Source organism: Microchirus variegatus (genome assembly GCF_963457635.1).
Source record: "Microchirus variegatus genome assembly, chromosome: 17".
NCBI lineage: Eukaryota > Metazoa > Chordata > Actinopteri > Pleuronectiformes > Soleidae > Microchirus > Microchirus variegatus.
This window is the reverse complement of record NC_139818.1, coordinates 7301686-7328854: the sequence shown is the minus strand read 5'-3', so window position 1 is coordinate 7328854 and position 27169 is coordinate 7301686. Positions and strand designations below refer to the sequence as shown.

General features: G+C 40.3%; 1 protein-coding gene across 1 annotated transcript; it reads right to left on the bottom strand.

Moving 5' to 3' along the window:
* Positions 1-7995: 7995 nt before the first annotated feature.
* LOC310938828 (carbonic anhydrase 4-like) lies at positions 7996-25344 on the bottom strand (the record flags this gene model as incomplete). The annotated part of the gene is made up of 10 exons (XM_083903451.1): positions 7996-8175; positions 8271-8434; positions 8529-8607; positions 9263-9358; positions 10029-10177; positions 10335-10505; positions 10927-10953; positions 16990-17277; positions 18655-18743; positions 25295-25344. 10 exons carry the CDS (start codon positions 25342-25344, stop codon positions 7996-7998), a joined length of 1293 nt encoding a protein of 430 aa, XP_083759577.1.
* Positions 25345-27169: the final 1825 nt, after the last annotated feature.

Genomic DNA, 27169 nt, shown 5'->3' with positions numbered 1-27169 from the left:
GTCACAGCCTGTAGTGAAGACTGTTGTGGTCAGAGACTTGAAGATGACGGAGTCCTCTTTCCTGTCCTGACCTCATGTCGTTCACTGGTGTCAGCAGAACTGTACGAGATTAAAATCAGTTAGAGATGTGCTATATGTAGATTTATGTGCTACATCTCATGGGGGTACATCGGGTAAGTGGTGAGGGATGAAAAATCGAGGACGGGGTAGAGAAAGTGCGGCTCGTGCAAAGTCTGTGTGCTCATTCTAAGTGCATGATGGGAAATTCCCCCAGCAGTCTAAGCCTATGGCATAAGATAGACTATTCTAATCAGGAGATACCTGATCTAGCTTCGACTATAGTCTATGTTAAAAAGGTAGGTTTTCAGTCTCACCTTAAAGGCAGAGACCGAGTCAGACTGTCTGACTGAAAGCGGAAGTTGGTTCCACAGGAGAGGAGTCTGGTAGCTAAATGTTCTACCACAGATTCTACTTCTAGTTATTTTAGGAATAACCAGTAGACCTGAGTTCAGGGTCTATTGGGTTGATATAAAGTGATTAAGTCACAAATGTAAGAAGGTGCCTGATTATTCAGGGCCTTGTATGTGAGTAGAAGTATTTTAAAACCGATTTTACTTTTCTCTGGGAGCCAGTGAAGAGAAGCCAAGACAGGAGTTATATGATCACGTCGTCTGGTTCCAGTCAGTATCCGTGCTGCTGCGTTCTGAGTTGAAGGCTTCTCAAGGACTTACTAGGACATCCAGACAGTAAGGAGTTACAGTAATCCAGCCTAGAGGTTATAAAGGCGTGGATTAGTTTCTCAGAGTCTTGTCTTGATATAATGTTTCTAATGTTTCTAATAACTTGCCACGACACACAAGGTGGATCCAGTCGGTAGCAAAGGATATATGGGCACATTGTATTGTTTCAAAAATTCAAATAAAGTGCAGTAGCCTACATGGAAGAGAGTTTAACCATGTTAAATGTCACTACTCACAGAGACTTTCAACGGGAGAGATGGCCACAATTTCCATCTTGAAGTAAAAGTGGTTGTCAAAGAAACACTGCTAGAGATGTCTTTTCAGTGATTCCCGATTGTTACAATGAGTCTCTAAAGTAACGCTAAACTTTAAAAACAGAGGCGCACTGATATGGTAGCATTTACCCAGGGTTGAAATTTATTTGACCCAGCATTTGAAATAAATGTGTAACCCAAAAGCACGGCTCTGAACCTGGACTTCCTCTGTCTGTCTGAAACATGGCTAACTAAATCATCACCTGTAGCCTCGTTTACAATGCCTGGCTACAAGGTTTTCAGAAAAGACAGAAATAAAGGAAGAGGCGGCGGGCTGCTTATGTACGTGAGAGATGACATTAGATGTGAACAAATTGATTTAACATGTGTAAACGAAATTGAATGTATTGCCATCACAATCACCCTGTCCCAACAGATGTCATTTAATGTGATTGCCGTGTATAAACCAACGCCATCTGACATCACGTTTTATGAGCATTTCAAGAACCTGCTTAAAAAAATTGACATAAAGAAAGAATGTATAGTTCTTGGTGATTTTAATTTAAATTGGATTGAAAAAGCAACTACAAAGAAGTTAAAAGCACTTACAAATCAATTTGAACTGACTCAAATAATAGATGGACCCACTAGAATAACAAATGTCTCAAAAACACAAATTGATCTAATTGATCTTTTAGTAACAAACCTGAGAGAATTATTAAATCTTATAATCTTCTCACTGGTTTGTCAGATCACAATATGACGCTCATTGCAAGGAAATGAACAAAAAACAGGTTTATTCACCAACAAAAGATAACTAAACACTCCTATGGAATAAGGAAACAATGCATTCAAGGAAGAACGAAGTCAAACTGACTGGAGAGATGTTTTACTCACAGATGACATAGATGCCTCCTGTGAGTTTTTTATAGGTACAATAAACAGAATTAGAGAAAAATACATAAAAAAACCTTTAAAAATGGACGGCTTAAGAGTAACCTACCCTGGTTTAATGACCACCTATGGGAAAACGTGATTTTGCTCTGAAAGTAGCACTGAAGTCTAAATCAATTACCGACAGACACATTTTTACAAGTTTCCGTAATAAAGTAGTGAATGAATTAAGGAAAGCAAAGGCAACATTTTTTATGGACATTATTAAAGACGGAAAAGGAAATAGTAAATTGATATGGAGGAACATAAATAAACTAACAAAGAAAGACAAGCAAAATCAGGAAAAGAGACATGAGCTGAAAATTCCGGGAAATGTAACGAATGATCCCAGTGAAATTGCCTCTGCATTTAATACTTATTTTACTGCGTCAGTGCAGAATCTATCTCACACATTTGGTGCAAAAATTAAAAACTTAGCTGCACCAGATTTTAATAAGCCGATTTTTAAGACAACCGAAGTCCCTGAAAATAAAGTTTTTAAGATCCGAAGCACTTAAAAGTCCTCAAAGGCAAAAGATACATTTACGTGGGATTCAACATTTCTAAAGAACAATATCCACTCCCTCAGCACCCCCATCACACATCTAGTTAATCTGTCCATAAATCAGTCAATTTTTCCAGCTGCATGGAAGGTTGCAGTCGTAGCTCCCATCTTTAAGGCAGGTGAACCAACTGATGTAGCCAACTATAGGCCTATCAGTATTTTGCCTGTGGTATCAAAGATAGCAGAAAAAGTACTAACTGAACAACTAACTGACTTCCTAAATTCTGGACAAGCCCTCCTTCATCCTATGCAATTTGGCTTCAGAAAGAACCATTCGACCGAAATGGCTACTTGCTATTTTCTTGAAAAAATCAAATCAAAACTAGACGGTGGGAGTGCTGTAGGAGCTGTTTTTTTAGATCTGAAAAAAGCTTTTGATACAGTAAATCATAATGTTCTTCTTTCAAAGCTGTCAAATTTTAATTTATCTAATGATGTAATGAAATGGATGGAATCCTATCTTACTATGAGAAGACAATGCACTAGAGTTGGGAATACAATGTCATCATTCATTAGCTGTTCTGTTGGTGTCCCGCAAGGCTCAATCTTAGGCCCTCTGTTATTTAGTTTATATGTTAACGACCTACCACTTGCATGTCCTGAAGTCGAAACTCAAATGTACGCGGATGACACGGTTATCCTGGCACATGGAAGAGACAGATGTGAAGTAGCAGCCAAATTAACAGCAGCGATGGCCAAAATAGCCACCTGGCTTTCAGAGTCCTGTCTGACACTAAACGTCAGTAAAACTGCATGCAAGTACTTTTATATAAGAAAAAATGGAAATCAGCCAGATATCTTTGTGAATGGGGAAAAGATCCAGACTGTGTCACATTTTAAATACCTGGGAGTGACTGTTGATTCACAGTTGTCTTTTAAGAAACACATAAAGCAGGTGTGTAATACTGTCAAATTCAACCTAAGAAACTTCAGATACATTCGAAATCAGCTACCATTAGATGCTGCCAAATTATATATGCACTCGATGATTTTCTCACATATTACATACTGCATCACAAGTTGGTCACAAACTGGAAAAACAACACTTGCCCCACTACAAATGCTCTACAAACAAACTCTCAAGGTATTAGACAAAAAGCCATCAAGTTATCATCACTGTAACATCATCCAAAAGCATAAATTATTGACTTTTGAAAATTTAGTGTGTCTTGCCGATGTTAGTTGAGTGTCAGTGTATAGGGTAACTCAGAATCTGGCTGCTCCTCCATTAAAGGAGTTCATATCACTTCGCCCAGACAACAAGAGAACAACGAGGACGACTAGCAGAGGTTACTGTGTAGTACAACACAGATGTACTGAGTTTGGCAGATCAGCCTTTTCTGTCAGAGCCACTAATTATTGGAACTCTGTACCAAACAAGATTAGAGACATTAGTACATTTACTAGTTTTACATTTAAGATGAAAATCATGGCTTAAATCTACTCAATAATGCACCCAGCAACCATAAATTCAAATATTAACTCACTATTTTGTAATCTTTTTAGTGATGTATCTTAACACGGTTTTATTGTGTTTTGACATTGTGATTTTGTTTTTGTTGTGTTGTGTTGTACTGTGTTTTGTGTGAAACTGTGGTATCGTTGTTGTTTGTATATGCTAGTCTTTGTTAGATTTATATTTTGTTTGTTTGTTTTTTTCCCTGCCCAGGGACTACAGATGAAATTTAGCTAGTAGCTAATTCTGGTAAGGCTGAGCCTTGCATTGTCCCTGTTAAATAAATAAACAAATAAAATAAAATAAAATAAAATGAATAATCCAAAGGAAGAGTCCAAATGGAAAAATATAATCCCAAACTCAGGACGCTCCAGAGGAGGAAACAAAATAATCCAGCAATAAAAAAAAGAATGCAGCGCCTCACCAGTACAGACTCGTCCTCTGCTGTGACTCCATTTTTAGTTAGACAAGCACACATAGGCATCAATGTGGCATAATTTCCCTGATGCATAACAAGATATAAAAAAATAGCAGGTCAATACAAGTCATTGACAGACCGGCCACAATAGTTGTGCTGGATTTGGATCAACATTATTCTGTTATGCACTACTCTATGAGTTAAGAAGTGACTAAGTGCACTGTAGTGGAAGTGAATGAGTTTTAAAATTAGGGTTAGGGTCAGCATTGCTTTGGGTTTTACATTCTTATCTGTCTGATGTCCCATTCAGTGATTTTGATCAGTATCGAACCGCAGTGTGGAGGGTTGAGACTAGTGTCAGGGGTGACGTGGGACAGAAGAGTAGCAGCTACAGTGAAAGGGAAGGTCTACTGAGGTCTGCTACTTTTATTGGGGACAGTAGAACTGTATAAAAGACAGACGTGGAAGAGCTGAAGTAGTTGAGATTTTCATTGGTAGTGTCCAGGATGGACAGGATTACTGTAATGTAGTTACACTAACTCTTAAGTTTTTGTTTTTAATTTGTTTCCATGTCTTGTCATTAATTCTCCTGTCATTTAAGATCCTGCCTTTCCTCCATGCCACGCAATCGACTCATTTCCCTCTACATTTGCTCATTAGTCCCTCCCTGTATATAGACCAGCCCATTTCTATTCGATCCCTGCCGGATTGCCTTGTGTTAGTTTTTTGCCAAGTGTTCCCGCATTTCTAGTTTGCCTTTCTTGGACTTTGGATTCCTGCCTGCCCCTTCTTAGATTTGTTTGCCTGTTTATGACTGATTTCCTGGTTTTGACTCTGCCTGTTGGACCAAGTAAACTGCCTTTTCCTCTACAATTTGCCTGCCTCATTGTCGTGCTTTTAAGTTCTCCCCTGCCAGTGCTATGAGCGTGACAATTACAAATGAGAATTTCGGAGGAACAGACTTTTTAAGGAGTCTCTGCATCGTTAAGTCTCTATACGGAATATCTAATGAGTCTCCAGTCCATCGCTTATGAGTCTCAACTAAGAATATGGTGACTTTTTACTCTCTGCTACATCTTTAATGAGTCTTTATTCTCCCTAGTGAGACTAAAATTGGTCTTTAGTGGGACTTTACGAAGTCTCTACTGCGTCGTTAAGGAACTTCAGTCTCTAAAAGTGTCTAAAATCCTTACTAACTTTTTATTGAGTCAACTGTCTTCATTGACTTTGCTGATTCTGTACTGCATATTTACTTAGGGCCAATTCCAATTCCTTGCTTAACCCTCAATCTTAACCCTCAATCTAAATGTGCACTCCCTCTAGTGCAAGTGTTCCGATTCTCAGAAAAATTAAGTTGCGGGGCAAGTTTAAGGGCTGCATCGCCTCAATATTGAGTCCACCCTTGGGAGCAAGGGCTACCCAGAATGCATTGCGTGTTTTGACATAACAAATATGGTGCCGAAAGCAGCGAAACGAGTATGCTACAAATTAAGTATTTTCTTTGTTAATAGAGATATAAAAATTATGAAAACCATTGTATTATCTTAGTTTAGGCCCATAGCCTGCCGGTGCGGACAAGCGATCGTTTACTTTTCAATAAGCCTTGGTGTGTGGTAACTGTCAGCTGAATATGTCCGTGGTTGTGGTATTTGTATGAGTATCATCTTATAACTAACTGACAACCTAATAACTTGACTGACAAACGGATCGTAATAAATATTCGTGACGTAAATGTGTTCTTCTTCTTCTTTTTTGGAGTTGACAGACTGGACGCAGCTTTTGCTTTATTCTGCCACCTACAGTCTGAAGATGTATCTGCATTTAAGGGGTGTCCCATTTCTAAGTGACAAAATAACCCTCAACACTTGGTTTTGAGGGCCAGTTAAGATTAAGGGTTGAGCTTGAGGGTTAAGATAGGAATTGGAATTGGCCCTTGGTCCATATTGACTTTAAGGATTCTTTACCAAGTATTAACCAAGTCATTAAAGGGTCATTACAGAGTTAGTGCATCTTGTGTGTGCCCATTCTGACTGTACTGATGCTGCGTTCCAGAGCCCATCCAAACCACTTGGACGTGGACGTTGAATGTTAGAAAACATGGACGATGGCAGTGCTTTCATGACTAACGTCATTAGTATACTTTTACTGTAGCCCTACAAAACCTCATGCTAACAGATAACAACAACGACATAATTTCACGCCATAACATGAAAAACAAGTTGTGATAAAATTGCTGTGTCTAAAACAACTCTACACACAGAAAAGTAAAACTTATAGCCTATTCATGTGACTCCATGGGTGTCGCCATTATTCTCCGATTTCATTTAGGTGAAGTGGGGGTAGGTCGATCAGCCCCGACTTCGCAAGTAGGAGGTCCCACTTCGACGGGCATTCCAGTGCACTTTTTCTAGTTGGAGGTAGGAAAAGTCCCACGTCAAACTGGTTTGGATGGGCTCTGGAACGCAGCATTGGTCTCCACTGATTCTTCAATGAACCATTACTCACATTTTACTGAGTACTAACTGATTCTCTACTGTCTTGACTGAGTCTCCAATTTTACGTGTGTGAATTGTGAAATAATATCAATGTTCATCAAACTGAAAAACGCTGCTCACCTTTAATTGTTCACTGAAATTTGGCAACATTTAGTCTGTTCACAGTATGTTCATCAATCAGAACATCATATAGCATAATATCTGGTTACAAAATTAGGATATATATATAAAAAACATACAACATTAAAAATGATCATATTACTGTTACAGTTACTGCAACCAAGTTACAAGGACCAAAGTTGAGAACAAGTGAGTGATCTTCTTCCATCAAAACCACTGCTCCAGAGGAGCCTGAAGCCATGTTTTTGTAACCCTTTGTATTTTTGTACCCGTATTAGTATTTGTACCCGTACTTTTTAACAGTGTTCCTGAGCGATTTAACAGTTATGGACATAATATGAAATATGAGAAAAAAAAATTACGAAGTTTATTCAGTGCAATCTATCAGCTGGTTCCTCCTGAGCTTTTACCTTACCTGGACAACTAAAGCAGGTCATCAATCTGAGATTCGCGGTACATCCCAGACTATGAGTTGTTGCACTCTAGTCTGTTGAAGCCTATGTATTGCAGCCTATATATTAAAAGAGGACACAAATAAGTTAATAATTAGCAGTTCAAGGTTGTCCAATTTCGTGACAAATTTCACACTATCTACAGTATATTTGTGTGTGTGTGTTTTTGGTCTTTGTTTTGATGTTTTGTTGTAGTTTGAATGGTCCATAAAATTGAGGTGGAGGCTGTTTTGAATTTACTTTAACTGAGAGGACAATGGTAGAACTAGAAACTGAGGGTTGCCAATGTATTAGTTGAAACCATCAAGAGAGCAAATGGAAGAAGTGGTATTGGTCAAAGTCCACTTGTTGTAGATGAAACACCTACATGGGAAAGTTGACTACCAATCATATAACATGACAGATTATAACATAAATCTACTGGTGCACAACTTGAAAGAAAAGTGCTGAGCAACACTTAATCGGCCTAAAATGCTTCATTTTTGTTGCGAAACACATTATACAAGCAAGCAATTGTTTGGACAAGGCTAAGTTCACACATAATCATATGTGAAAGGAATATTTATACACATATCCCCAGTATGAGGCTCAGTGCCATCAGCCCCAGAGAATAAAAGACTGCAGAAGAGGAGTCCGTAGCCTGTGTTGTGACTGGTTGTGCTGGCTGGACGTTTCTGTAGACATTCACCATTAAAGGCGATGAGCTGTTGGTGACATGCACTGTTGTGCTGAAGAGATCAATCTGGATATGGGATATTAAATGAGTTATTTGTAGGAGACTCTGGTGGAGCACATGTACTGGTCACTGTGCTTATAAGGCCCTCAGGGAAAACTCACCAAATCTTTGCTGACTTTGATTGGCTCCTTGAACACAGTCCAGACCACGGCCTCATTGCAGTTGGGGGTGGTTAAGGAGCCCAAGTATCGATAATACTTTGTGCGATTCACTCCTCCCAGGAGATCATCCAGTGAAATCCCAGATGCAAGTGGAACAGAGTCACCTGAGTACAGAAACAAACCTCTGAAGAGACTGCAGCTGACATGTAATTCCAGAACAGACACCACATTTTCCGCAAGAGTAAAATATTTTCTTACCATTGTTTGTGATATTGACCAGGTAAGACGTCAAGGTTTTCCAGCTAGCTGGTTGGCCAGTTTCATCACCTGACATTGCCTGAAAAAACACACACACCATAATAGACTCAGTTGTTTTTCTCGTAGTTGTTCCTGACAGTGACCACCAGATGGAGCTACTATTACAAGAGATCAGCTGGTCATCTTGATGTCACATCGTGCTCTGGCAGGTTTTTCTAAGCAGAGATAACAAATACACTGAGGAAACTACATTCATAGGACATTTTAATTTGAGTGGTTCTGTAGTTCACATAACCTCTTAAGGATTTAAGCTACAAATCTCAGGGTAGTGAGAATGCAGTTTCAACAAGAGATCCCTCAAAATCACCAAAGGACAGTTGATAGTTGTTCTTTTGTGGGCAGTAAGGGAACTTCAACTGCAGTCTGTTCATTAACTTTTGCATTTCACAACCAAAACAAGGATTGGTTCATGTCTTCAAGCTAGCGCACATCACTGGTGAGAGTTTGGTTAACGTTAGCTGCTTGGATTGTTTTTAGAATCTATGACTGGGGACATTCATAGAGTTAATGCATTTCTTAGACCATAACCACCCTTAACCATGGCAACTACACTCATGGGGAGAACATGCCAAAAAAAAGTGTGGCCAAACCAGTGACCTTCTTGCTGTGAGGCAATAATGTATACCACCTTTATACATCATAAATATGTTACCCAAAATGTGAATGCATTTCACCTCAATGAAGAAACCAAGGGCGGCAAGTCCTGTAGGATCTGCAACTGCCAGGGTTGTGTTTCCATTAAGAGATGACTTGATGTTCACAATGTGAAACTGTGGGAGTTACAAAAAAAACATAAAGGTCTGTGAATATGAATGTAACTCGACTAACATGGTGCTTTCAGACCTGTAATTAACATCGTATGAGATCTGATCACCCATATAGGAATTTTTGATATAGAAATCGCTGCACACTAATGAAAACACAATTTCTTTAGTTCAGTGATTAAAATCTTACAATGTTACAGCAGCTTCGAAACTGCTTTGATTGATTTTGTTTCACTGAGCTATCTTTCCTGATCACACACTAATACACAGAGACAAAACCACATTGACTAAAGGAACAGCTGCATTGTCAGACTCATAATAACCCCCTTTTATGTCCAGATAAGTGTGAGATTTGATCACAAGTAGTCACAGAAGAGGCAGCCAGGAAGCAGTTTAATCGGTTTTTGGCCATTTGAAAGATTCCGTTTTTTTTAAATAAATATATATTTCTGTTCTGTTATATCAGCCTTGGTTGTATTGTTTTCTTGATGATGGCCTTTTGTATCTGGCAGAATTCCTGTTGTACTTTGTAGTTATGTAACTTGTGTTGCTGTTCAGTTTGGGATTGTTTGATGTTTGATTTTAACCCCACTTTTGCCATTAATTGTTATCTGCAATTGTTCAATTTGTTAAGCCATTTTAGCACATGGAAGAAAAAAAAAAAGGGAGAAATGACCTCCATGGGGTAACGCTTTCCATCCACAGTGTGCTCAGAGCCAGGAACGGAGGAGCCGTTTCCCCAGTGCAGGTGGAACTGCAGGCCGTCGTAGGCCCCTGGCAGATCTCCTCCTGAAACCTTCACACCACTTCCAAAGCTAATCTTGACTGTAAAAAAGGTAGGATGGACAAATGAAAACCAAACTTAATTGTTTGATCTGCCATTCAGGTGTTGACATGTAACGTTACAATTCAAACATTATCATCTTCTGTTTAAGAAACTTAAAAAGACACCGTCGGAAGTCACAAAGCCATGCCTACATACCTGTTTCGCCAGTGTTCTCGATGCTTGTCAGGGCAGACTTGCTGTCATAGTTTTCAAAGGTGAACTCAGTCAAATTAGAATCAGGTTTGGCAGCTGATGAGACGATGTCTATGGGTGACTGTCTGGTCCCATTACAATATTTAGGAGCAATGGTTGGCCAGTTGGCATCATCTAAAACAAGACACAGGCAATACTCTTGAGGAGCAGCAGCAATGAAGAGGAGCAGACATTTATGTCACACTGTCCTTAGTCAACCTCACCTAAGGTCAAAGGGTAATGACACTCTCTCACTTTGGAATAACCTCCATTTCATTCTCTCATCATCTCTTCACATGAACATGTTACAGGACTCAGTGTTCACCATTCAAAGCCCTTTTAAATGTTTCTGTCAATATTTTTAATCTTCCTGATTCTCATTTACAGCTTTCATTGTTTCGATCTGTTTCTGTATCTTCTTTTAATAGCGTATGGCTTCATCAACTACACAGTAATGGAGTCCTGCAAGGCAGGTGTTTGAAAAGGTGCTTTATAAATGAATAAGTAGTAGTAGTAGTAGTAGTAGTAGCATTGTCACGTTTAGAGGATTACTCACTGCAGGTTGGCAGATGATAACACCAAGCTGCAGAAAAGAAGAAAAAACACTTATTAATGGCTTGTAGTCTCCAGAGAAGCACAGTTTATCCAAGTGTTTACATCAAAGATAAAACAGTCAAAATACCTACCAACTGTACTGGCGGCACAGTGTGTGCTTGATATGAGGGCACAAGCAGCAAACACAGCTCTTAGGAGGAAATTCATCTGTAATTTCAAGTAACAGATCAAAAGTCACTCATCAAAAAACCAGCGAAGAGCCACAGTGAAGAGCCACATTAAATCCTTGGTGCAGAAATAGTCAAATAAACCACAACTATTAACACTCTAAGCACAGACATTTATTTTAATAATTAAAAACAATTATAAACAAATGCACACATTTTTCAGTAAAATTAAAATTAATTAAATAAAAAAAAAGGTGTCAAAAAAGATTTGGAGCAGATATTTGAGCAATTGACCTGAGCAGCAGCAGCGTGTCTTACTGTTGGTCTTACTTACCATTGAAGCACCTGTACCTTTCTGTGTCTCTTCTGTCAAGTGTGGAGCCTCAGTCTCCCTTTTATTCCCCCTGCTGAACCAGCAGCAGCCGAGAATGCTCCTCCCTGCAGGAGTTTTTACACTGAGCGCTCAGTGGTTACTCTTTGGAAAGTAAATGACAATGAGACAATGGTAAATTTAGGACTCTTTTCGTTGCATTGTTGCTTCTTTTTGTAAAAGAAAGAAAAATAAATTGTGTTTGGCATCAACTATTTTCATTTTAGGAGCAGAAGAACAACATTTGTGAACAGAAATAATATAAATATCAAGTTTGGTCCTAAAACTACACAAAAACTAAAAAAATGTGTTTCTACAAGAATTGTTATAGTGGAGAGCTGGGCCTACCTTGTGTATCATGTCAGAAATGTCCTTTCAAAAGTACACAGAGATCGATGACAGAATGATAGACATATAGAAAAAAAAAACCCCAGACACCTATGAGCCAGATACAAATTCTTTAATGACAAGAAGAAGGCACGCAAAGGTGGATCTGTCACCATGACAAGTAAACATGAGATGACAGCTCTGCCTCACATAGCTACACCTTAGTATTTTCCAAAATACATAAATGAAAATGCTTCTGTCCATAAACAAACATAATATTCAGTACTGGTTACCATTCACCATCACAATTTGATTTAATGTTTAAGCAATGTATAATGTTTTTTTGTTTGTTAGTTTGTCAAGTGTTAGTAGTAGTGACCTCCATTTTAAACCGGAACAGTAGCTGACTCTCATTAACCTAAATGGAATGTAGCCACATCATTAATGTCAAAGACAAAGCCTGTTTTTTTCTCATGTTGAAAATAGCTGGTGTGAATAAGGTCAACTATGTTAAGTTTATTCAAGAAATGCTTGAGCAATACATTACAGGTTGTATGCCTTACACTCATTGGAAACTTGTTAAAGGTGCATTATGTAATACATCTAAAGCAACTGACCATAAAATCCTCCTAATATGTCACAGAGACTCAGGAATAATGTTCATATAACAAACTGAACTCACCAACAACAACAGTACAGACAAAATATTTGCAAAAAAAAAAAATATTTTGCAGACTGCAAATCATGTTTACATTCAAAATGGAAATTTGACATATAATCATAGTTTAACATTTACAGGGCCAACAGTACAACTAATGGTGGAGTTTTGGATATTGTTATGCCTAAAATGCGATTGTTATTGTTATCCAATTTTCAAATTTACTGTTAAAAAAAAAAAAAAAAAAAAAAAAACAGAATAGAAAAGAAGATTGTTATTTATTGATTAATATGTCAAATTATAGTTATATACTTGCATTCTTGTTTTAGTGGTTGAATGTTATGCTTGATTAATTTCTGACTTCTCAGAGAAGAAGCTCTTTGAGCTGGCTCACATTTCTGTATAAAAGTTGAGTTTTTTATTTGGCAAACAAATAACAATAATCAGCACATAATCAAACACTTTGATGAGAATGGGGCAACACCACTGTTAAGGAAGAAGAGCTCACAACCACGGCCTCCCAAGTTTATCAGCTGTGAACAGATCGACAGACCTGTGGAATTTATAAAAAACTATGCAGAAGACAATGCCATCATGCTGCCTGGCCGACATCATGGGCTTAAGGATTGGCATGTGAAGTTGCTGCCAACCCATGTTTCCAAGGCCTCAGTGTGGCGTCTATAAATGAGGTCGGCTAATGAGCTTGGTATGTGTAAAAAATGATTTCTATCCAAGAGCCAAATGCTTCTATTGACCGGTAATGTGAAACACGATGAGCCATTAAAATAAACATAAACATAATATTTGTCTTTTCGGGTGAGCGTGCAGTTTGTAAATCAAGCTCAGCAGGTACTGTTTTTATAGTCTTTCATTTATTAGACTGACATGAATAGACACAAACAACTTTCATTCAATCTAATCCTTTTCCCCCTGTCTTCTTCAGATGCACTTTCCCTCAAACCCCCTTCAGCCTGGGCTACTTCAGGCTGTACTTCCTGACTCCACAGAAATGTGGCCTTTTTGGTGTCTCCTGTGAAGGGCTGCAAAAACAGGTACATTTTCTGATTGATGAAGGCATGTCATCAAGTAAAGGGAGCAATGAAGTCATCAGCTACATGCATAATTTCTTTAGCAACTTTGGAGTTGGAGAAACAGATGTGGATCTTCATTGTGACAAAACAAAAACAACTTCATGCTCTGGTACGGTGCCTGGCGGGTTGGACACAAGCTTCACTCCATGCTATGCATCCACTTCCTGAATGTTGGCCACACCAAATTTGCCCCTGGCTGTGGCTTTGGACTAATCAAGCAAGCATTCATGAGGACCAGAGTCAATACTTTGGCAGACATCACTAAGGTTTGTTAATTTTATTTGACTGCAATATGTAATGTGTAAAACGTGTATTTTTAAAAAGTCATGAAAAGTAATATCATTTCCATTGTGGTTTTTGCTGTCAACAGGTAGTGGAACACAGCTCTCCCGAAAGTCGCCTCAATATTCCACAGCTTGTCAGTGATAGTTAAGGCCATCGACTGGCAGACACACTGGCAGAGTCCCTACTTCGAAAGCTCCCACAGATCAAGAGTTATCAGCACTTTAGGTATTTATATTCAAGCTTTATATTCAATTAATGCACATAATAGTGTTCCATGTGGAAACAGTGAGCCATGTTTTAAATATCCTGTTGTGTGCCTCTAATCTGTCACAGCTTTGAACCAGGTGTGGTGCTTGCTGGAACTCACAGTAATACAGAGTCTATCAAGTTTCAGCTTCTGTGCAACACAGGAGTTCTCCCCCCTGCATGGGCAGACGATGTATAGGGACGATTTGGGCGACACCCTACCAACTAGGAGGAGATTTGGAGGAGATTTTTTTTTTTCCTAACCAATTCCAAAGATCCTTAATACTAATATTCCTTTCAGCCGTCTCTGCCAGCAAAAGTAGTTATTATCAGATTCAAGTGTTTTATGGTCCCGCCTCTTTTGGGGCGATTCGGTTGTGGAGAGAATCACCACAGCATTCTCCCATTGACTCATGTTATAAAAAAATGTTTTCGGAAAATTCTCTCTACTCTGTAATGCATTTTCAATGAGGATCTTGAAACACATGCACAAATGTACTTGCGGCATACATAAACTGAGCAAAGAGACCAGTCCCAGCACTACCTGATAAGTACACGTAGTTTTAACAGTGCCACAGAGTTCACGCTTTCATACGTGTTAGCTGTTTATGGCTCGTAGCAGCGGACAGCAGTCATTTTTAAGGTGACGTTTGTTAGCTTGTTTGCTAACATTGTTGATGTTTGTATCAATCAGGCAAATCAGACAATCGGACTGTTTTGTGCAAGAAAGTATTGTAAGATGCATTTAGCAACACATCTAAAGATCCAATTCTGCACTTTCCTTTACACTTAAAGGTGAAGTAAGTCGTTTATAGTGCCATCAAGAGGAGAGGCTGAAATTTACAACAAAGAACTGCTGCTCTGCTCACCCCCTCCCTTCCCTGAGCGCTACGGTATCCGCAGCTGGTCAAGCTGGTCGTCCTCGTCGTCTTTCTCCGTGTCAGCAGATGAGGTTTGTGAGGCGAGGGAGAGGGTGAGCTACCGCGGCCGTAGCAGACGAAGCGGAGAGAGAGGAGGCGGGACTTCCGCTACAAGTAAAGAGACGCTTGATTTGTTCTCTCGCGTTTGTCCTTACAGGCTCCGGTAGAAACATGGCGTCTCGCTGCTAACAGTGGCTATGCAACCGCGGCCCGCGACCATGTTATTTTACATGACTTTTTGAAACACTACGAAAATGAAACAAAAACTATTATACAGCGACTAGACAATGCAGGAGCACATAATATGTATAAAAAGTGGATTTTGGGTCATATAAACCCATAAATACTACACAGTGTCCCTTTAATGAATAATTTGACTGCACTATCTTGTCATATGTTTGTTGTATGTATCTGGTCAAGGTTGTGAAAGATCTTGATCCTTGGTCAGTTAATAAATACTTAACTTGACTTAATATGCTGCCCCTTTCTTTATGTGGTGACACATCTTCTGTCCTTTTAGCTATTTTACATCATAAAATATTAGATTCATATAAATAATTTTTGTTTATGATGTTGATGATGAAGGACTCTGTTAATCATCTAACAGCACATTGCTACCTTCTTGCTTTATGCACCTACTGAATGGGTCACCTTATTATCATTATCAGAAACCCCCCCCCCCTCAAAATTTTCTTCAGGAGCTGCTACTGGCCCCCTGTTGACAGTTTTCCTGTCCTGGCCCCACCTGGACTGACCATGGACAGGCAGGTGTATCTTTTTGAAAAAATCAAAGGTCACAGCACAGAAGAGGAGGCAGAGGATGCAGAGGAGGGTGCGGGTGTGATGTCACCATTTTTGCCCGCGTATCAACTGTGATGGTCAGAGTGGGTACAGCCATGTTGTGGGGGAGGAACATGGTATTGCAGAGGATAATATAGTCCACAGTCTGGAAAATATTGAACTCTCCTTCACACACTTACGGGAGCTTTCACACCTATAGTTGGATTGCTTTTTCTGGGACCCGCCTGGGAACTCTTCATAGAACCCTCTGGGTCCCTTGACCTGCTATTGATAACCGTTGTTCAAACTGCTACAATAGTTTCTGTCCTGTGGGCGAACAGATATCAGATGTCACTGACAGCTTGACTGGGTGGGGGTTGGGACTTTGTAAATGTGATGCAAACGAGCCAGAACTACTGGCTTGGCTTCTTAAGTAGGTCAAGATTTTTCAGACTGAATTTCTCCCTGAAGCAGTTTGAGGAGTGCCTACATTCACATGGCCATGTCTTCTTCAAATATGATACAATTAACATGTGGACATTGTTGGAAAGCTCAGAAATCAGACTTTCATAATCTGTAAATAACTCAAAAAGTCCCTCGGCATACTTGTTCCCAGTTTTGCCATGGTTGGCCACATTTTAGATTAAAAAACATTTTTCGAAGATTTCTAAAATATTTTGTTTTCTCGTTTTTATGACAGTTGGTCTAATAAATTTGCTAAGCACTGTATGTGATAATGATATATCACCAAATAACTTTATATAAGATAAGATAAGATAGACTTTATTTGATTATGTAACTTAGTGTTTGCACTTCTTCTGAAAACAGTAATTAAATATCTTTTTTTAGATGCATTATGATGTGTCTGTGTATTTGCTGTACAGTTGTGATGACGCCCTGTGTTTAAGTCACTAAGAGGATAATTAACAAAAAAGGGTGTTGTTCTTTGACATTTCAATTCGCTATAACCTCATGTACTTTTGACTAAATGTCTTTTTCATGCTAGCGGTGTTTCTAATTACTAATCACTCTTCTCTCTGTCATGAACAAGGTACACATATTCTAATGATTCAGTTACACTGAAAACAACTGCTTTCAAAGGCACGAGTCACTCGTTTGTGTCGCGTGTAAATCGGTGTCAACGCAATTTCAAGCAGGCGTGCTATGATGACTCCCATGTTGAGTAGGTACTTTTTTTGTAGTGGCGCTGCAACCTAAACCGTGCTGTGTCATGCTGAGGCGAGCAGGGATACTCCAGATATGCATAGGACATCTGGGATGCTGTGTTCCTCTGGAGCCTGTCCCTCCATGGAGTGGAGTGCAACTGGTCTTGTCACTCTGGTAGGCCTTGGGAGTGTCATGGTGTGGTCCTGGCTCGGTCAGGCTTGGCCCCCTCTTGGCTGGGGATCTGGGCCGGATTGGGGGTAAGTGGCACTGCCAGTCAGGACACTGGTATCCTTGATGACTGAGAGCTTTGCTGGCTATGAGGGGAACTGGTCCCCCTAACTCTGGAAGAAGTGTCATCCATCTTGAAGGATGCCAGTTACCTGGTACTCAAACTATTCACCCCCTTTCCTTCAGGCATCAAAGCTTCAAAAGTCTTAACTGCAGCTTCTTCCCCCAGGCTGCGAGGTTCATTAACTCCCAGACTTTGGCCATGTCCAGACAGAAATTACACAAAACGTAAAGAATCTTTTTCTTTGCCATTTTCATAAAAAGTTCCCCGCAAAGAAAATGTCATGAAATATCTCTGTCAACATGGAACCTCCTGAAACAACTCAAAATGCGAGTACATATGACACAACTGTAAGTTGCGCTGTAACATTACAACAAAAAAACGGAAGACATTTTACACATTACATGCTAATGCTAATCGTCGCCTCGCTAGCTTACCTTTGGAAACAGATTCGCCAAGTTAGCCGCAAAGTAGTATAACATTCAGTTATTCAGTATAAAGGCCACATTATACTTCTCCGACTGCGTAATGCATTATCCGTCTGCGTCACCACGAAGACCACTCGAGCCTTTATACTTCTGCGTCGTGGTGACGGATAGGCGCTGCAATTTCCCACCCGATCAGTAGGGGTCGCTGCGCAAGGTTGTTGTGCTTTTGGCTACAGTGAGCAATGGCGTCCGAGGGAGAAAGACTGTTGTTGTTGAAACAGTGGCCGTTTGTCACTATTCTGTGTCCCGGAACGCAGTTTTAAGATAATTTGAGGCGAGAAATTGGCCATTTAGAGTCTAAACATGTGCTGTGTGTGTTAAGATATGACGTATTTATAGTTCGGCAGCGAAGTCGGCGGTGTTCAGCTCCGCCCTCTGTGGATGCTCGGTGCTCACTGTGAGCCGGCACAGAGCAGCTTCGCTCGGCCTGTCCTGAGGACCAATCGCAGCTCTTGCCGTCTCCATTATCCCTTGACGGAGTGACGGACACTTAAAAAATATTCCGTGCAGCCGGAGACGACGCAGAGGCTCTACAACAGGTTCTGCGTCGACGCAGAGGACTCTGCGTAACCTACGCAGAGCACTTTACGCAGGAGTATAAATTGGGCTTAACGCCATGTTTTGCGGTGAACCGTGTGAAAATGTCTCACCCTCCCTGAGGACAGCCTCTTCACTCCCACCTCCCTGCTCCAGACAGCGCAGATGCTGATGAGCCGCTGCGTCCAGTGAGACATGCACACGTCACAGACACACAGACACTGCTTTATAGATTGATCCAGGGAAAGTATTTAACCCAAACAAATCACAATGCCCAAATTAGGGCACATTAAGGAGTTTGAGACGTGGTTCCATCCAACAATAATCTTTATTACAATTCTGTAAACATAAAACTGAAACACCATATGAAGCTAAAATAGGGGAGGGGGATAGCTCAGGCTTACCAGCGGTGAGGAAGGCTAAGGAGGGAGCAGATCTGAAGATCTTGATTTGCGTTTGTGTTTTGTGACTTAAGGCCACCTTAGGAGTCACCCTGATTCACACAGACATGCCAGAAAGAAGATCAAAAGGTGCTTGGACACACAGCACATAGAGACGCCATGAGGAACATAGTTAGTCAAGTCTGACCACTAAAATAAACAAAATGCCAAAACAAGATAGTCAGTAAACAATGCAAGTTAATATCATAATATCAATATCATATTAAAATAAGTTCCAACCCAAATGAATTGTACCAATAAAGTAAATAAACAACAACATTGTGGTGCATTAAAAAAAATAAATAACAAGAGACACATGATTACTCAACTAAACTACAAAAAGAAACAAACCTCCTGGAAGTGACTAACCCAGCAATAAACTAAACTAACTAAAGTTAATCTGGCCAAATTCCATCCAGTCCCTTAAAACAGCATAAAACCTAATCGTTTCTTTAAGCCAAGCAAAGCAGGTTATGTTAGTGAGAGACGCAGATTGTCTGCTGTAGAGAATACAGTTTCTAATGTAGTAAGTAGGCGGCTACTTACTACAGGTATAAAAGTGCTGTTATAAATATATAACAGCACTTTTCCTGTAATAAGTAGCCGCCTACCATTGGCAACTACTACAGCAATCAGAATGGGAAAATGTCTATTTGTTGATTTTTGGTGAATTTTTTAAATGTTTAATTTCATACCATTTCACAATAATGGCAGATATCAACAAAACGTTTCATGTAGTAAGTAGCTGTCTACCATTGGCAACTACAACAGCAATCAGAATGAGAAAATATCTATTTGTTGATTGAGAAAATGTCTTTCGAAAACGAATATCCAGCGAATATCAAACCCTACTGCTAACTTATGCACGCTATTAAAGCGACACACTACAAGATCAATGATGGCATCTTACTTCTGCCACATAATGAATGACATCGCAAGAGACAGCTGGAAATATGATGTCATACTTTTCCTAAAGTATCGTGTTCTCTGTCTACACAGAGACGTGAGGTTGGCTGTTTCAGGTCCCCTAAAAAAACGTCTCCATATGGACAGAATGTCTCTCCGGCAAAAAAAAGTATGCATATTCCTGAACCTGTTTCCTTGTAGAAGGTTAGTGTTTTCTACACTAACTGCTACAACTGCACAGTTTAGAAACACTGTTACTATGTATGCTGCTGGACCTGGGTAACCAAACTTTAATCTGAATCATTTGGCTTACAAATGGCAGAATTATGTGGTGGTTGGGATTCTTCAGAATGGTGACACAAAAACACATTTTATTTCCTGATGGTAACCTGATGATCAGCATTGTTTCTTATAATTAATTAGACATGCACATTTTTTTTAAAGGTTGGAACATCAGGTGTTCAAATATGTCAAAACAATCTTGGGTATGACATATCAGGGAACTTGACTTCTTCTTCTACTTAAATCTGTGCAAAATGTGTGGGGATTTTTGTATGCTGCATCATTCATCTGAAAAAGGGCTCGGTCAAACAATAACTCACCTGTCTGAGGGAGTGTTTATAGGTTTTTTTTTTTTTTTTTTTAACTCCTAAGCAGAGTTTTAACATGACAGGAGGTTTGACCAGGTGATTTCAAGAAAAACTGGTTGGTGTAGTGGTTAGCGCTCTCGCGTTTGAAGCAAGAAGACCTGGTTGGAACAACTTCGAGTTGAAACAAGGGCCTTTCTGCAAGGAGTTTGCATGTTCTTGTGGCTGTGCAAAAGCTGAGCACAGATGATGAATGAAATGGAAAGTGCCAACAGGAAAATAGAGGAGACGATGACATCAACGGAGCGCTGATGTGTATGCGTGGGTTTTCAATGGGTTCTCCGGCTTCCTCCCACAGTCCAAAAACATGCAGATTTAGGGATTAGGTGAATTGGTCACTCTAAATTGACCGTAGGTGTGAGAGTGTGAGTGAATGGTTGTTTGTCTCTATATGTGGTCCTGTGATGAACTGGCGATCTGTCCATGGTGTACCCCGCCTATGTCAGCTGAGATAGACACAGCACCCCCCTGGTGGAGCATAAAGCGGTAGATAATGAATGGATGGATTACTCGAAACACTTAGAAAAGTCATAGCACACCATTTACGATACGATGTGTGGGGGTTTTTCTCAAAGCTGCGAGGAAAGAGACAAACTTTCGCGGGAGAAGAAGAAATGCCGAACAATACAAATAGATGCTTGCTTTGTAATGCAAACCAATGTAGAACTATAGGGAGTTCTCATTGGTGTGCGTTGCTAAGCAGGCTCTCTAATAATTGCCTTAAGACTGGATCTGGATCCTGCAACCTGCAAGATGAGGACACAGAGAGAGAGAGAGAGAGAGAGAGAGAGAGCGGGACAGGAGGGAAAGACACAAACTAGGGAGAGAACAAGGTTAATGACGTATAAAGTCAATATTCATACTGAGTGTGAGTATGATCAATGGTGCCAAATGCAGCACTAAGATCTAATATGACAAGTAAAGAGAGATGATCATTATCTGAAGCCAAGGGACCAGAATTGGCATATGCTGTGTCTATGTGTGAACATGCACAATGGAGGGGTAGGGCTAAGTGGTGGAAGCCAGGATTGAAGTAGGAAGTAGTATTTGACACTTCCTTACCTAAATACAAATGAACAAAAGAACAATCTGGACAAAAGTTTATACATGCCATAGAAATGTCCAATGGCATTACAATGCCTTTAATATATGGGTGGTTCTGAAAAGTGAAATCCGAGAAGCTTTCCACTTTGGCGTGTGTCATGCTTCCCTCTTACACAAACCATTGTAGACATGGGAAAGGATGTGAAAAACTTCCTTTCATTTGTAGCATTATACATACTGTATGTTCAATTTTAAATGCTCAATTTGTGACATTGAGGCTACGCTACTGTTTTGGGTTTGGTTTTATAGGACTCAGGGCGCTTTCACCAAACGATCCATTCGAATCAAAAACTCTATTTCGTTTCGTTTTCGTTGGTGTGAAAACATCAATCGCACTCGGGTCCGCACCAAATCAAGCAGACCGAGACCGCCAAAAAGAGGTGGTCTAGTGGAGTCGTCTTCGCCGACTCCAGTGCATCAGCAGATTGTTCTCCAGACGCAGCCGCGACTTATTCTCAAATTGGATATTTTGCCAAAAATGGCCAATACAGAGAATGTAATAAACGAAGATCAGAGCAAGTAGCAATGTGCGAACGTGTTGCTCCATAGTGAGTCAAAATTGGCGCTTTTCTACAGGAATTTATATACACATTGATGAAACGTCAATCGGGCCAATTTTGGTTCGTTTGCTGGTGTGAAAGCGGACCACACTGGAGTCATATATTACATAATAACAATTGTATTGCCTGGTGCGGATCAAATAATCGAACTAGTGGTGTGAAAGCGCCCTCAGACTCACATTATTTGTCATATGCAAATGTGCCTAAGTCTCCAAGCTTTGAATTCATGAATGCTTTATTTTGAACATGTGCAGGTAACATAAGAAAGTCAACTTAAAACAAACAAACAAAACCAATGGGATTAGTCAAAGAATAATAACGATAGTCAAAACAATAATATGAACACAACATGTCTGAAAAGGAGTAGGATGAAGCATGAATGAGTCATTAAGCCTAATTAATTAATTAACATTAATTAGGCTTAATGACTCATTCACAGTCATGAATCACACTGACAGGAAATGAGAGATGTATGACTGGTTGTCATGTTACGTTATGCAAAAGCAAGAGCACAATGTGTGCAAGGCCCGATGACTTTACCACGCCAAACTAAACTGCAGCCACAGCTCAAGAAGAGGTGTGTTGTGTTCGAGGTGCCTTCAGTTATAAATAAGACCTCAAATATTCCAAGACCGTGAGAGAGAGTGACTGAGAGAGGGATGGAGCCTTTTACAGTTGTCTCACCAGTGCTTCTGAAAGTTGTTGTTTATCTGCCTTTCACCGTAGCATTACTTGTTCAGATTGCATCCAGGAAATGATGTGGGGGATAAATGGGTAGAAAATGGATGGATGGATGGATGGATGGATGGATGGATGGACGCTTCTCAGTGTTTTCAACACGGGTGCTGCTGCTCACTGATGTGTGTGTTGCTCTCTTACTCTCTGCGCCCTACTTTCTGATTTATCTCTGACAGTATAATATGTCACATGTGATTTTTTTGTTTACTCAGATGGGGGGAGAGTGAGAAAATTGGTATGGGTGCTAAAATCCCACACTTGAATTTCAAAAGAAAGGCCTTGTCCAGGACAGAATGTGTCCTGTTTTCGAAATAGAAAAATGCATTCTCTTTAAATGTGGCATAGATGAGTTACTGGGTCAGGTGAGGATGCTGTGCACTATTGTTCCAGAGCGTACAAAGTCAGAGGGCTATTTTTTGATTGGGTTAGGCACAAGGAGGTGCAGTACAGGGAAGCTGGCTGGAGTTTCATGAACAGATTAGCGTGGTGGAAACATGAGTGAGAACGATGAGGAGCATAGGGTGAGGACTGGCCCTGCTCCAAAAAAGAAAGGACTATTCCTACATTAAAGAGCAGGAAGAATAGTTTGATTGGGTTAAACCCGTGAGTGGCAATTCAAGCCGACCCTACGACACATTGTGTTGGTGGGATTTTGTGATCAGCTACAACGTCACAAAAGATTTATAATGCCATTTTTCCACAGAGATGCACAAGCAGAAAACACAAGATAAAGGAACTAAAGGAAGACATTTGCATTCCCTGCAGACATTTGGAATTTAGAAGGAGGGTTTAATTTGTGTTTGTGCCGCACCATGTGACCAACCACAAAAACAAGCAAACCAGCAATAGACGGCCCAGCACAAGTAGGGTAAACAAAGAGAAATTGTTTTTTTGTTTTTTTCATTCTTTGCAAGTTGAAATCATGTAGGAGCCACTTCATGCTTCATATCACAGTCTTTAAACCACACATTTTGTACTTGAATTCGGTTTTTTTCATCGCCGTGAACTGATTCCTAGTTGGGGTGTGGTGATACCACATTCAAGTACTTTTATTGGCCAATCAACTGCACAAGGAATCACATGGCTACTTTATATGCAGCCGCTCCTGCATAAGCTAGTTCTGCTACTGCTAGTAGTGCTAGTGTAAGTTACGCAGAGCCCTCTGCGTCGACGCAGAGCCTGTCGGGGAGCCTCTGCGTCATCAAGGGACAACGGAGACGGCAAGAGCTGCGATTGGTCCTCAGGACAGGCCGAGCGAAGCTGCTCTGTGCCGGCTCACAGTGCGTTCCGATCGTCCACAGAGGCGGAGCTGTTCACCGCTGACAATGTTGCTGCCAAACTATAAATACGTCATATCTTAATACACAAACCACATGTTTAGACTCTAAATGGCCAATTTCTCGCCTCAAATTAGCTTAAAACTGAGTTCCGTGACACAGAAAATTGAGAAACGGCCACAACAACAACAGTCTTTCTCTCTCTTTCTCTCTCGGACGCCATTGCTCACTGTAGCCAAAAGCACAACAACCTTGCATTGACCCCTACTGATCAGGTGGGAAATTGCAGCGCGTATCAGTCCACTACGCAGAAGTATGAAGGCTCGAGTGGTCTCCGTGGTTACGCAGTCGGATAACGCTTTACGCAGTCGGAGAAGTATAATGTGTACAATCGGGAAGCCTGAATGCGGCCTGGTCGAAAAAGTGGGGTTCGTAAATGCCTAAAAACCACATGTTGAGGACAAAGGAAAATCCTGACCCACCAGGGGGGCCAGTCTGTGATGGACTCATTCCCCACAAGCCATTGCGGTTCATGACATCAGCAGCAGGCAAACGTTCACCCATTGGTGGGAATCCATGGGGGGTCGGCCCCCCCAGGGGAAACTTTAAAAGCCACAGGCGACCACCACCTCCTCCCTTCCGATCGGACTCGTCTGCGTTAAAGGAGGTGACCACCGTCCCTGAAGATCGGCAGTCTTGCTGGCCGAGTTGAGGATTCTTTTTTTGTCCATCCATGTCCCATTTTTGTTGTTGTTGTTTTTTTGTTGTTGTTCGAGGATCCTGTAAATAACTCTCCCTGCGATTTATACCTGCAGAAGAGGAAGTGGCGATTTGCACATACTCCTATCACTGTCGACCAGCTGTCCCTGTCGTGAGCTGCACGCCATGCATCATACAGCTATAGAGCCGCGTAACGAAGCGCCCGCTCGCTCTCTCCTTTACCTCCATTGATCTACGGATCGAACTGTCGCTGTGGAGCGGAAGCACCACGACTCGCCCAGAGGACGACTTAGAGTAAGAGGAATTGTGTCTGGGCAGATAATTTATTCCAGTGTTTATTATAGAGACGGGTAGTACACACCCGATAATTTCACTGTGTTTCTTTCCATATCACCATGTACATGTTCCACACACGGCTGTAATTTACCTGTGCTAAGATCAGTGAGATCGCGACCAGCGAACTGTATAGTTAACTCAGGTTCTGTATTGTTGATGTTAATGTGCGGCCCCTATTTCATGCGTGTCTTCCCTCTATCTATTGCTGATCATCTGTATGATCCATACTTCCCCTGTTTACCTCCCTTCCTTTTAAATCTCCCTCGTCATCGCTGACTCATTTCCTCCCTCACCCCTCCTCTTTCACTCGGCCCACCTGCCGGTGAGAGGCGAGAGCTGACAGTCGGAATCTGAGTACGGCGCCATCTCGCGTTACCTCAAGGTAATAGCGAGTGACGTCATTTTACGTGACGTATCGATCATTTTAGTAACCCGGAAGTGGTTTTATATCCACATTTTCTCACCAATTATCACCTTAAATCCCAAAACTACGGAAATGCTACGGAAGAAGAAGCCTTAACATGTAGCTGCAAACTTTCTTCAGAGCTTATGTACAACAAACTATACTATACTTTAACAGAGGTACAGTAGTTACTTCTGAGATGATGACATGACACCTGCGATGAAAAGAAAGTCCCAGAACCTCTTATTAACCCCCTATCTTCTTATGGGGTGAGTTTTCATAAATGTCGTTAATCTATGTTCATTCAAAGTCACTTACAAGGATTAAAACATGTTTTTCATGCTAGACACTAACTTTTAATAATCCACTGTGCGTTTTTAAAATGTTTTGTTGCTTACATTGTTATTAGCTAGCTTAGTATTGTCGTTTTAAAATGCAAATGTTACGCACATCTAAACTTGTGTTTGATCAGATGATCGTATTATAAGCTGTAACAGGAGCATGTGATCATCTGCTATTAATATGAATAACAAACCAACCTGATGTTCTTGAATAATGGGTGAATGACACAGCTTTGGTAATAAAGTATTGATTGTGATGCTAATGATTTAACTGAGAGTTAGGACATCATCTGCGAAGGAGCTCAATCAGTAACAGACTGATCCATCCACACTACACCACAGAGCCACTTAAATGTATTTTATATGATATTAGAAATATGTATCTGTCTTTGATCCTATTAACCGTACATTACATACATAAAGTACATTACCTTTCTTGTTTTTCATTATGATGAAATGGATATTTATAATTCTTCATATAACCCTCAGGGTCCCTAGACCTGCTAACCATTGTTCAAATTCTACAATAGTTTCTGTCCTAACAGAACAGGCTAACAGACGTCACTGACAGCTAGACCAGGAGGGGGTTGGACTATATACTTGGTTTCCCTTGGTAGGTGTAAATCTTTGAGGCTAATATTCTCCCTCAACCAGTTTGAGGAGTGTCTGCATTCAAAAGTCCAAATTTTCTTCAAATACTTCAGATTTCCATGTGTTGGAAAGCGTAGAATCCACACTTCATAATCTGTAAATAACTCATAATGCCTCTCAGGAGACTTGTTCCACAGCTGGCCACATATCATATAAACCATTGAGTACACTTTTTTTGTTCCTTGCAACATTAAAGAGCATTTTGGGGGTTAAGATGTAGTTTTAGGGTTAGGGTTGGAATTGGGTTTTGGTTAGATTTAGGGTTAGGGTCACACATTAAGTTGTGATGGTTATGGTTAGGTAAAGGAGCAATAGTGAATGCATTGTCTATGAGTGTCCTCAGTAAGAATGGTGCACGGAAATGTGTGTGTTTGTGTGTGTAATCTGTTCTATTCAGGCGTATTGTGTTGAATATTACCTGCAGAGGAACTTTAACCCCTGGGACATTGGATCACTACATTGCGAAACTTGCTTTTCAAGAAAGCTAAATAAGCCTTGTTTCTGGGAAATTGTTCTTGTTTAAAAAGGATATTCATCTTGGCAAGCAAATTCTGCATGAGAAAATCTCTATTTAAGTGAAAATCTCTTACTTTGCCGTAATAAGATGCTATAGCTTATTTTAAGCTTTAATTATAACTAACACTGGTTTTCACGAAAGGATTGGTGTTTATGAAACACTTTTTTTCAACATTTTTCTTTTTTTACATGTGGCCCTAATACTATTTCATACTCAGACACTACATTACACCAAAAGCAATATTTTATCGACTATGTCTTTGGTTGTATTCCATGTATT